At 34.6% G+C, this 14,010-nt stretch overlaps 1 protein-coding gene across 2 annotated transcripts in view; it reads right to left on the bottom strand.

Moving 5' to 3' along the window:
* Positions 1–7,813: 7,813 nt before the first annotated feature.
* Positions 7,814–14,010, bottom strand: part of LOC113503527 (furin-like protease 2) — a 198,642-nt gene continuing 192,445 nt past the window's right edge. For both annotated transcript variants that reach the window (XM_026885554.1, XM_026885553.1), the window contains 3 exons: positions 12,722–12,813; positions 11,961–12,124; positions 7,814–10,092 (listed from right to left, as the gene is read on the bottom strand). In XM_026885554.1, coding sequence (XP_026741355.1) covers positions 9,907–10,092; positions 11,961–12,124; positions 12,722–12,813 — 442 coding nt within the window. In that variant the 3' untranslated portion in view covers positions 7,814–9,906. The remainder of the gene's footprint in view (positions 10,093–11,960; positions 12,125–12,721; positions 12,814–14,010) is intronic.

Below are 14,010 nucleotides of genomic sequence, written 5' to 3'. Positions count from 1 at the left end.
GTTGTGACTATAATCACCTTGATTCGTTTTCGCATGGTCAGCGACTTGGACGCTCTATTGATCGAGCATAATGAATTGTTTACAATATTCAAATCACACATGCACAAATTACAAAGAAATAATCACTCTATTATAATTGACATTAATCCTGATAAAACACCAGCTGGAGGACATATTGATGCACCTGTTGTTAAAGACGTTGCTGGAATCATGGTTGGCGATCGTACAGGTACACGAGAAATTGTGATTCATTGCTGATACACATAGTTCATATGATGCTCTCCAATATCCGTTATATTAATATTCCATATTCTGGCAGGGGAAAGATGGATATTGCATTTAATGTCTATTTGTGGCTTAGATTTGAGTACACCACGTTTTTCACACGGGGAATTGTACGTAGCATGGTTTGTGCTCGCTCAACATGGGTTAACAAAAAAATTGTTCACGCTGTAGCATTGAAAGATAATTATTGTTTGTTAGTGTTACTGTCATAATTAATATGTGATTATGTAATTAAAAAAGAAATACAATATCTTGAAAATAATACTGTTTGGCGTTTGTTATTTTTATATTCCCTTATCGTTCATAGCGCTCCATGCCTATTTCACGCATGTACCACATACTTACAAACTATTATTAAGTAAGTTACTTTTTGTCAACACTAGAATTTATCTAGAAACTAGAAATTTATGAGGCAATACAACGTTTGCCGGGTCAGCTAGTATTGAATAAAAATTGCATTTTAAATTTTGTTCAAATCTCATAAATACCTATTTTTTTATCATGAACGTGTTCTAGTCATTGGATACACGAACTGGGCTGATTTTGTAAGACGACTAAAAAATCACCGTGTATAATACCAGCTAGTTGCCAGCAGCCCATATGCCTATAAATGCCTCTTACCACATAGGAAAAATTTGATCATTGATCACCACGCTTGCCTACTGCAGGTTGGCGCCTTGGAATTTCAATATTTTTAATTCATGTTGGCTCGCAATGTTTTTCTTCGTCGTTTCTCAGCAACCTTAAAATAACTAAATTAAAGTTTTATAGATGCTTAATTTCATTTCAGATCGAAACTGTACCTCGTGCATACAAATGCCCTCTGTGACAGTTAAGAGCATTTATATTTATAACACTATACTATTTCACCCAATTTCAATAAAAAGCGAGACCGGATAACATAATAAATCGAAATATAAGATTTCTGATCGAATATTTTATATAAACCGTCATCCAAAACTTCTATAAGAAATACTTACCTTCACTTTCCGCACACATTTATATTCGGTGTGACATTTCCTACATATCTTTTGTTTACCAAAACTAGTCCTATCCCAGGGTGTTACGCACTTAGATAAATTGAATTATAGCGCCTACGGAACCGCGTTTGACGTGTCGTGTCCAGGGAACCAACTTATTGAATTTATTTACATACATACATAAAAAGGTTAGGTACAAAAAGTGCTGAGTGTCATATATCATGTCGACACGAATATGTCTGCGTTTTATTTGAATTTAATAAGTCGGTGTGTGAGAAGGAATGTTGACATTCATTGTAGATTTATGATGTAGCGCTGATCAAACAGTATTGTTTTATTTGGAGCTGATCGATAAATTGTTAGGGTTGTTTTAAAGGTTAGATAATGAGTATTCAAGATAATCAATAAGCGAATGCAAATTATTTGTAATAAATTATTATTGTATAAAAATGAAAAGGAAAATAATTTATTATTATTTGTTGCGGACGCTCATTTGATTAACCTGTTAATATTAAATAACAATAAAATGATTGTCACCCAAACAATTTGTTTATCTCAAGCTTGGATAGATATAGTAGGAAACCGTAAGTGTCACGAACCTAACTTGCATTTGACCAGTTTTTTAGAAATTAAAAAATCTAGCAAATAGGGCATGTAAATATAAAGTCGTGCACGTTGACAAATGATAAGTTCACCGTGTTGGTTACCTTTTGAGATAGACTGATAGCAGTCACGACACACGACTATTAATAACCGCGACATCATTTCAGCGATCCCACAACACTATGCGGTACATTTTAGTCAAAACTGGTTTAGGGAGAGGCTTTTATGATGTTATAATTAAAAAAGGACTTTATTATTATTTTAAGAAATGAAATTTACTGAAAGGATAGAAAATGAGCTTGCTCAATAGACGTTGTATGGTGAAAACTAAAAAGTCTAGATCGCAGATCTTATCGGGTTTAATACTGAAACAAATCAAACCAGATTGATCACGAAATTTTTTTTATAGTTTTAAAACATACATACGTTGTATTGATTAGGGGAGTTGATATAATTTAATTTGTATTCGACTAACTACTGTTATGTACAAAATACACAATAATGTTTGTTCAACTACACTATCTACATCAATAACGATTAATAAAATTACTTAACAAAACAAACAGAAAAACACAAAAGCCTACTCAAGTACCAAAACATACATAAAAACGATGTTGACACAGCGAGACCAATAACTGTATGGGTTAAATAAATTACTTACAACCGCCTCCTTCACGTAAGTAAATTACAGCTTATGCCTTCAGGGGCCACTACCAACTCTTCATGTAAAGCTGTTGCAGTTGTAAGAGCGAGAGGCAGTTGTACGAAGCTACGCTACTACGCTGCTACGCCGGTCTACGCCAGTCTACGCCGGTCTACGCTGCTACGCCGCCCTACGCCTCGTAGCGCCCCCTCTCACTTCCACAATTGCTGGAGGTAACCCCTGACCCCATTAACTTTGTCGTATGAAATAATATGTCGTGTTCCCTGACCATTAAGTACCTCACTTATTTTGAATTGAGTCGATTGAAAGGCGTAATGTACAAAATAATATGTAACGATGGCACTTATGTAATGGCCTGTTTTTCGGGTCGTTATATCGTGAATACGTTTCTAAATATAGCTTTTGGGTGTTCAAATGGAACGTAACTTATTGTTGGTCCTTTTCTTATAAAGAAGTATAAATAATCAAACACGTCTATTTTTACTTTTCACAAAAAGTGACAGAATCGTTTAAAAAAACACTATGTTTGGAAATGTATCTGTCATCTTCCGATCCATACAAAGTAGAGCCAGTAGTCGCCAAAATAGGAAATTACTTATAGGACAATATTTCAACTTAATATCGCAACATCTAAAAGTACTTTGACACACTCTGTTCATCACTACCTAACAAACAAAACTCATCCAAAAATGAATAGAAAACACAACAAAACAACGCTTCACGCTCCCTAACTAAAACAATCTGAGCGCAACTCCTGCAGCGTAAATATCTCATAAATATGATTCAGCGTATAATACAGCAAACACCACCGCCACTAACTTGCCATAATATTTCACAGTCACAGTTAGTTTTAATCAGTCGTTAGCTTCTCCCCTAGGCATCGTTAACAAATGGTAACTCGGTGGCACTCTCGTACGACGCAATCCAGCTGCTTTTAATAGCTTTTTAACCCAATTACTGACGCAACTTCATAGAACATTTTGAGACATTGAAATGTTTATTATTATATACTACGCACTTGTAAGTTTGAGATAAGTAGGGCAGAAGGCTGACGTGTTACAAGATCGCTTTGATTTTAACTTTTTTTAAGAGTAACAACTGCCACATGCAAGCAAGATTTTTAAAATAACTATCTTGAGACTAATTCATTATTAGAAACTAGTCGGCCACCCCCGATAAATACGCGTGAGTAAACCGTTACATTTTGTTAAGTGGGTATTAAAAAGATAATTATTTGCTATTCGAATGATTTTAAAATAATATCTACTTTTTAAATCGATGTAAACGTCAGTCTTGTTTCTTTTTTATTTGCTTAGCTTGACATATAGAACTCATTGTGAATTCATCCGTTAAGTCTATCATGTATAACTGACAAAATAGCTGCAGTGTCGCGATACATATGTGGTGTAAGTTTTCACCGTATTTAAATTCCACAAGATTTTATATTTATATTTTTTGGAACACGATTAGAAGATTTTTCTTTTGTTTTACTTACATGTCTGTATTGTGTATTTACAGCTAAACATAAAAGTTGTTATAGACTTTCTTATTAAGATTTTGTGAAGAAAAACTTTATTCATTTTCATACATTTTACCAAACAATAATAGTTATTACTTTTTCTTACTAAAAATCTGTTCAAATAACTATAACAGTTGGTACCTAATGATGAAGAAAATATTTTCTTGAATTTCATTAGAAGAATTCTTGTTAAAATTATAATCAAAAGAAATTTCTCCAACGTAATATAGGTAATACCTAGCTACTTAAGACCTAATTTGGAAAACAGTTTCGCTAATATTATAAACCAAATATTCATTGAATTGGAAGATCAACCTTTTCCTCTCATTTGTCTGTTTGCAGAGATTTTTCTTAACGATCTCATAATAAGAACACTTTTTACCGGTCTCATTGTTCTGTAAATTTCCATTACGATGTCAAAAATAATTAAAATAAAGTACTTTTTCTCTTGACAAACGTTTTCACAATTTTTATCATTTAAATTAGGTATAAAACACAGTTACCCCGTTTTAGACAGCCATTTTATTTGCTATTAAAAATACTTCACTACAATTTACTTGCAAAAATATTTCTTTTCGATGAGTGACATGGCTTACTTGTCATTCCTTACAATTGTACACAACTACACAAGCAATGAACCCGATTGCCATTTGTTTAAAGTAGTTTTTTTATTGAACACTTTAGCTATGACGTCTCACAGGATGCTTCAAAGTCCGTGCCAACGACAGTGTCTAAGGAAGCGTTCGCTTTTCAAATATTTATTTCTCTTTGCTTAGTATTTTACTGCTCCGACAGGTTTTTGGCTCTTACATGACTTGCACTTAACACGTCGTGTTACATTTGGTATTGTCAGATTGGAGGAGCTTAGTAGTTTCATAGCGTTTTTGCTCTTCATATATGATATTCACGCTTTGTCTCATACATAATAATTATTCATGCACTGCATTGCTTTTATACATGGAATTACAATATGCGACATGAATCAGAATGACCTTCAATACTTAGTCATACTAATTTAGATTACCTGATTTTTTTTTCGAAAAGAAGATTACTTGAATATATACTGATGATATTCCATACGATAGGCATGTGAAGGAAGATGTGTATACCTATATCCAGGCAAATAAAAAATTCGCACAGTTTATACCAAATCAAAGTATCCAAAAAACATTTATTCCCTATACTAAAGCATTCTAACAGAACCTGCCTTCAGCAAAATCTGTCGAGATTTCGCAAAAAATACAGTTATTCGAGTTTGCGAAGCTTGTGTGAGGAACCGAAATGCGTTATGAATGGGAATTGCGAAGTCTTGTCAAGAATTTCCAACCCTCATACGATAAGGCTTAAAATACAGGCGGTCATACAATGTCAGTTGTGGCATCGACGAATTTGGGTGCTGGTTGCAAAAGGCTTACTCTGAAAGTAATATTCCTGACGATATGGAATAGAAACGTCACCCGATAGCTGCCATAGTCGTTACGGGAAGTCAGAAGCCTGAAAGTGTGTCAACCGGACGTAGGAATGCGAATGTAACTATGGGACTTAATTATAGAACAAGAGTGGAAGATATGTATATCCACAAGGATAGGGTCATAGACCATATTCTGTTATTCAATAGGTATTAGGTACAACTATACCAAAGGACCATTTATGTATTTCAAGGACCCTATTTATATAACAAATTTAACAGGCTACTTAAGTTATATAGTGTAAGCTTAAATAGGTGTAATAGAATGGTAACAGAATACTTACAGTCCCTCAATTACTCAGATACGGAAAAATTGCTAGAAATATTACAATAAACTGTTTAGCTTAGAAATTATAATAATAAGTACAGGTAATGTAATTAAATAATTCAGGACAGCTTGTCCTGCTTAGTCTCTTATAATACAATTAAGTGATAGAATTACATTAAATATCCATCAATCATTTTTCTGCACTGATAACCCGAAACACAGGTTTAAAACAAACCTAGTTCGGGTGTCCCTATATTATCTTTAGACCATCCTTCTCGTATATTATTATGTTTTGGTGTAGATTAACTCAACTCCTATGATTATGACTATTGAGATATTTTTACTGGTTTTACTTCCGAGTCATTTGTATTCGTACATGTATTTAAGTAATGTGAACTATGTTTTTAATAAATATATTTTTAATTTTTAATTTAATTAAAGGGGTATTGTGTTCTTCGGGCAGCTGGCTTCTCGTAAATAAGTCTACCCCAATTTAACGAAAAGTTAAGCAGGTAAAAAGTCTTGGCAGTAGATCTTATGGATTTCAAAATAATCTAGAGTCGCTGACTGCCAAATTAACAACCCGATCGTTACTAGATCTAAAGATCCCTGTGTATGTGAATTAGAAATTATTACAACATTGCTATAGGCCTCCAAAGAACGCGTGCAACATAGTCGCGTCCCAAATCCTATTATAACAGGTATTGGCATCTGCGGATCGGCTTGTAGTCTAAATGTTAATGCGTGGACCTCGGACAATACTATGCAAATATCATCCCCTGATATTGGACCAGTAATGTATGCGAGGTAGATAACCCTCCCGAACTAATACTTGTGTTACCTACACGAATATTTTCTACTATTATGTATTGATGTTTTGCTTTTTTGGTAGGTTATGGTAGTTATGTTTGGGAAGGGTGCGATGTGTTACGTGCCTCGAATGCAGCTTGTGTACGTTTTGTTTTTACGATTCAACGTGATTCCAGGAAATTGTTGCTTTTTTGCGATTAGGTTGTAGTTGAAAATAAAATTTCCAGGAATATTTCTTTTTGTATTAAATAATTAATTAAATAAAACTTGTTTAAAAGTATTATTGCCTTTATTGTTATTCAGATACTTACCAGATTTCAATATAATTTCGTTTCGGGATATCAAGCATCATATAAAATTTCCACAGCAGAGGAAAACAAAATAAAAAACTGACATCGTTGACACAGACTTCCTTTTTATTACAAATATTAATTGCACATAAGAACATTTCATACAAAAATATATTCTTAATTAAAAAGATTCCCACTAAAACAAACTAAAAAACCGCAATATAGATCGATATTACACAAATACAATTATTAGAAAATTTTGATTAAGTATGCAATCATAGTGGAAATGCAAAAATATTCAGCAAATCAGATGTCAAGAAGTTTTCCTAAATACAAAACAGAAATTAACACATTCACGGTTAAAAAAATTGTTTCTAATAAATTACAATCTGAGTACATTTTAAATGATTAAAAATTAAGCCAAAGTAAATTGTGACATTCATTCATATTTTAATACTATTAGGATTTATTGACAATATCTCTTTTATTAACAATTCAACAATCTAGCTAACATGTATATACAATTGCGATGGTAAATGGTAACATTTTATCTTTGACTTTATATAATTTGTCTATGGCCGCCGTCGTGCGGCGACACATTGCGTTCTATCTCCCTACAGTATTTATATCACATTATTTATATTTATTAAAATATTTGTCAAATACAAAACACGTAAATTTTCGACTTTATACAATTGAAAAAAAAATGAAATTTGTGACATTTTTATTATTATTTAAATATAAAAATCTAAACTCTAAAAATATACCTAACATCGGCAGAAATAAATGAATGATTATTTTTTAACTAATTACAATTAAAAACTAAAAAGCTTTACTACTTAAAAATAATGTTAAAATTATGACGAGTCAAGGTATATTTTAGGACTATGTAAAAAATTGCCTAATAGAATCAACATTTTAAACTATTTTCGTCATCTTGATAAGGTTCAAAATTAAAAATTGTACAATTTTTAAAACGCTATGGTAACTTTGGGCCTATCAACTAAATTACAATTAAAATACGTTTAATTACAGTTACGGTCGTAACGCCATACGAGAGAGCTCTTCAGATCTTAAACCAGATTCGTATTACATTATATGTGTTTGTGGCATGTCTTATGGCTTGGATTTGTATGACTCTTGAGACGGAATCATGTTTGCTGATACCCGATCGACTAATCCTATCACAGACTCAAGCAGACACTATTGTCTTATTGGAACACCAATAAAACATAAATGAAAGCGGAGTCCAAGCAGATCTTATACAATTTTAGAATAACTGCCTATTCAAAAAACTTAACGGGCATCGCTTTCTTATCAAATTGGTATAACAATGCATCATGTTCGCATAAGCAGTAACACAATCAAGTAATGAAGACACCCCGAATATGTAAGACACATTAATCATTTCGGCATGCAGAGTGACGTCATAGTACGGTAGCTGCATATCTTAGGGAAGTAAATAACCTTGGGGCCAACATCAAAGGCAAAGCAAGGTTTGATTAAGTTAGGAGCAAACTAAGTCAAGATGTAACAGCAAACATGGTGCCCCTAATAAGGACTTGTGTTCCTTAAACATTACGAAACTTACTACGAACCAGTTATCATAATCTTAATTGATTAAGTTTAGATTAATTACCAGTTAACGATGGGAGCGTAAAGCCGAAGACAGACATCGAGGACGCCATTGCGCGTTTTATTTGTGTTTAATGTGAACTGAGTGTTTATACAACGTTCAGGAGCTCTACCTCTTGATGTAAAATAGTTGTAGTTGTAGAAATGAGACAACGCTATATGCTGTTCACTTGTAGGAGGGAGATAGCACAATGCACGATAAAAAGTAGTGTCTCACTTCTACTACTGCAAAACACTTTAAAGAAATAGTGGAACGCAATCATCACAGCTGATACACCGCGATAATTCAGGAAATTCTCAAAATGTCTGAACCCATCTTTATAATAATTTCACTTTCAAAAGCTGCACGGAATGTAGAATCTATTGCTATTGAATATAGGTTGTCATGGAAACAAGATGATGCCCAAGGAACACCGCACAGTATGTCAAAGTATCACAATGTAATGAGGCGCCGAAACCATCAGTTACACGAACTCTTTGTTCAACTTACAATTTTATATCTAGCTATATTACATACATACATAGTTACGTTAAATACGAGACTTTAGTACTTCGACTGGTGATGAGATTATAATTATATCGAGGCATAATATCGACAAAGAATAACTGGTAATGCTTTAAAATATCGACAAACGTTCCACGTTTAAGATCCAATAAGAATGAAACATGTTAAACTAAAATAATCCATATTCACGTCAACATAAGGTACATTTTTGTTACGAGAAACGATCTACGTATTATGGATTACTCTTTGTCGGTATTATGGTCGAGTTAAGGACAAAAATACGTTTCGAGCAGCCAACAGTGGAGACCAACTCTACCAGTTTCGCCAAACATTATGCAAAGACGGTAACTGCGAACTAAAGTCATAAAACTTTTATCGATAGGTCTGCTTTATCGAACTTTAGTCTTAACAATAAGAAAGTAAAGCATGGACATTTTATCGATCGATAGATAATTGTCGAGGAAATAAATAATTAACACGAGTTACTATATTATGTTGGCTATATCGATAAAAAGTCCGCGCTTTGTGACATAACGAGCTTCAGGTCTTCACTGGTTTTACAAAGCTTACGTTGAAAGGTAAGTTCTAACAACATCCCACATAATTGTAATGGTCCGCTTTTAAACAACAAAGAAATGAACAATAATCCAACTTTAATTGACTCGAGCGCATGCGCGAAGCGTTACAAACTAGCAAAGTCGACTCACTGCTTATATCTCTATCGGGATAATTGGTGAACAACTAAAAATTTCAATAACTAGGAAGTTGTGACCGCACATCACTTATTGACTTACCCCTAGCGCAGTAAACGCGGAATCACTTGACTCTCCGATGATAACACATTACGTCATAAACTTACTTCTACGATCACAGCGCGCGCTATGTGGAATGTTCGAGTAGTGGTTCGTGTTCGCACTCGGTGGATATTTCTGTCTCTTTCATTCTCGCGGGGAAGGCGGTGCGCGAGGTGAGACCGGCGTCGCCTTCGTCGGTGCAGGCGAGCGGCGAGTACACGACGCCGCGGTCGCGGGACCTCTTCGGTTTCTGCTCACGGGGACTGTGCATCTACAGAAGAAAAGTCTAAGTTCAATATACTATGCTTTGAGGAACTTTTGGAAAGTTTTCTATTGTATTTAGTAGAGAAAATCTTTTTGTTTGTTTGCTGTAGTGCGGACGGAGAGATTTTTGTCAAGATATAGAGTCCTGGACTCAATTTTTAATAGTCTTTTATTCATACGAGAAAATTAGAAGAATACAATTTCTTTCTTCACATCATTTTCAAAGTGTTACATTTCACATAAAATAAAAACACTGAAATAAAACATGATTGTATAGGCTCACAAGAGCTGTCAAAATTTTACGAAAAATTCTTTTATTACACAAACAGAACGCAAAGTTGATGGTCGATGGTTATCTATTTTATTATGCCGACAAAAATAATACAAGTATTTATGTGACATCAAACGTTTCATTTCTCATATTATTCAGAACGTTGATACTAGAAAATAATGAGGCTATACGCATAAAGTATAAATGGTTATGTCTGTATACACTGTTATGTTTTATTAGAATAATTTGATGAAGAATGGAAGGTTTATACTCTTTATATGTTTATATCCAACAAATATACTAAGAATAATGGATGAGATCGATCATCGTTTCGTGAATGTCTGCCTTGTGTTGCCAACGCTTGATTTATTAAACGTATTTTTGACGTACGTACGATTTTAGCAGGATCGAAGCTAAAACAAGTAAAATTACTACTTAACAGCCGTAGTCACAATTTCAAAACGTTTCCAAGTATCTATGTGTCTCTATATACTTCCTTAAAATGACAGAGACAACATGATCCTTAAGGTAACTTAACTGAAAGATGATTGTGAAAACAGCTGTTAATGTGTGTTCATTTTGTTTGAATATCCTTAAATTTTAATGTTGTACAAAGCCTATGAATGTAGGTAAATATATTATTAAATGTTCGCTAAACTGCCTTCTTACGGCTTTTCATGAAATGACGGTTTTATAGGGCAAACTGTTAAGTTTAAAAGTGGAAAACTTTGCTAAACTTCAATGAATTTTATAGTTTGCTAGAGAATTAATTAGCGTTGTCATCTAAGAAAAATGTGCGCAACAATAAAAATGTTGAAGGAAAAATTATATGCACTTTTGTTAAGTTTCCATCCATATTTTTCCGTTATAAAGATTTACTTAGGCACACTATTTATAGAGTAATACCTGAATGAAATAATACCTGAATTATTGTCTTCACAAACTTGCTTACTAAAACCTAAAATCAACAAAAAGGAACCTTTTGAATGCGATTTTCTCGTTGTTTTTGTGACGTAGAAAAACGGAATCGTCTGATAAGATACTACAAAAGGTTAGATCAAAGAATATCTGGCAGTTGTTAGGAAGGCTTCTAAATGAATTGTAGAGGGCGCTCGCGTCGCACCCAATATCACTTAATCACAGATAAGCCGCGGTTTCATTACCACTCGCCAATTGATCTCCACTGATCGGGCGTGGGCGTGGACGTGGGCAACCAGTTTATATCTTTTATTGTTTTTATTAGCTTTGTGTGTTGACGTTGGCTTTCTTTGTCATGTGTGGGATATTATGTCTTGGTGTGAAAATATTTTTCATGTTTACAGTTTAGTAGACTTGGTTTTGTATTTGTGTGTGAAGATAATATTGATGTATAGATGATGGGTGTTACTTTTTGACGTACTTAATTACTTTGTCTACTCAAACATCAACCAATGAATACTAAGTGAAATAGAAAAATACTTCATGTACGCCAGATTTTTCTTATTATACCAAACACAACTACAAACATCATTCAAAAATCGCCTTTGTACCTAAACAATAATGTTCAAAATCGCAATTCACATCCTCCCCTCACTCTATACTAAAAGTCCTACTATAATACCGACCTGTAGCACCATAAGCACGGCGACGAACAGAGTGATGGCGGCCGCGCACACCGCGATCGTGACGACCGCGACGCTCGGCGCGGCCTGCGCGCTCGGCGCGGTGTGCAGCGCGCCCCACTCCGCGATGCGACGCTTGCCCGCCACCGACGAGTTTATACATTCACCTGATTACAAATGAATTAAATTGTAGTGTCCGTTTGTTCCGCCAAAAAGTGTGTATTTTTAAGCTGATTCTTACTTAGTTCAACTTATCTTAGACCGATTTTCATAAGATATTAAAAGTATTTTAAAATAATATTAGAAAAACCGCTCGAGTTTCGCCGTGTTTCGGAAGGCACGTTAAATTGTGGGTCCCGGCTGTTATTCCTACATCTTTGACAGTCGTTACAGGTAGTCAGAAGCTTGAAAAAGTCTGACAGCGAGTCTAACCAAGGGGTATCGTGTTGCCTAGGTAACTGGGTTAAGGAGGTCAGATAGGCAGCCGCTCCTTGTAAAACACTGGTACTTAGCTGAAACCGGTTGGACTGGTAGCCGACCTCAACATAGTTGGGAAAAGGCTAGGCCAATGATTAGAAAAACCGCTATTTAAAACGAACCAAGTAATTTTAAGTAAATCTTGTATTCATTTTCGATCTCACAGAAAAACAGTGTGCACTGTTTTATGAGACCCTGTCCGAGTGTTGAACTTTATCATGAAATTTTTTACAAATAAATCCACCTTGTTGAAATACACTTTATATTATGGTATAAATAAATGTTACCTGAATCAGGGTTACAATGGCAGCACTCGTTCGTCGGCGTCGAGTTGGTCGCGCCGCGCTCCGCACAGCACGGCACACACTGGTTGTTTAGCCTGCGACAATACAAATACATTATTATAAGAAAACTTTAAATAAAATATCTTTGAAACTGAGGAACTTTTTAAAAAAATCATTTTTTAGTGCTGTCGAAGGTCCAAAGTCTTGTCTGCTGGAACAAAGTACAAAGTGAATTCGGATGACATTTTTTAATTCTCAAAACTTCCTTGGTATGCTGTCAGATGCGAAAGTACATATGTGAGTCGCTTCACACTTCACGCCCAAACGGCTCGAACGAATTTAATAAAAAATGGTATGGAGATCACTGACATTTTGATCTGGCTGCTTTGAAGAAGAGTCATGTTTTTGCAGCTATAAATGACATCTATGAATACATATACATCGAAATCGATCCATATATTCCAACCTACCTGGGAACTTAAGTACCTACAATACTACAATACCATATAAACTAATTACATTACATCCCGATCATGTTACACCTATTAGCCCTAGAGACGTATCACGCTAGCATTCACTTGTTATTAGAGAATGCACAAAGACAAAGGTAATAGATATGTTATGTAACCAGTAATCAGGCAGAAATTCTTGATATTCTGAAATTAGCAGTAAATAGTCAAAATACGATTCAATAATTCAACTGAATAGATGTTTAGTTAAACTTAGTGCATTATATTTGTCAAGGTAGAGAAGTATAAATGGATATATATGTACATTGTACATACGTTAACAGTGATAGGAATTGTGATACAGTGATACTGTCCCATTGTTAGAACACGTGCTCTCGAAATACTTTAAAGAAGGATGAATGGAGCATTAGTCATCATAATTTTCGAGTAACTCACGAGTACTCACTTTTGGTGTAATTTATTTTTTCATCTACTTTATTCTCCTTCTACTAGTTCGTATATCAGACAAAAGTTTTCCAAACGCGATGATCGAACATGAGACGCTTGCCACACAGTGGTGATACAGAAAAAGAAACAACCCCAAAAACTTGCAAAAATTCGCTTTCAAACTTCAACTCTACAACAGCAACGGGAGTGACAAACAAATTGTAGAGAAGTATTCAACAAACGCATTGTAAGGCATGTCTCTACATGTTTAGGAGTGCTCGAGCCACGAGTCGCGAGTCTTTTGGTCGGCTTTGCGTGTTCGCCACGTTTCCCTCAAAAGCCCTTCAATCGAGGGACTCTTCACGTTTGCCACCTTGCCTTGTAACTGGGGGAAAT

This window comes from Trichoplusia ni, chromosome 19 (assembly GCF_003590095.1).
Source record: "Trichoplusia ni isolate ovarian cell line Hi5 chromosome 19, tn1, whole genome shotgun sequence".
Lineage (NCBI taxonomy): Eukaryota > Metazoa > Arthropoda > Insecta > Lepidoptera > Noctuidae > Trichoplusia > Trichoplusia ni.
Note: the sequence above shows the minus strand (reverse complement) of the source record. Positions and strands in the feature narration are given on the sequence as shown.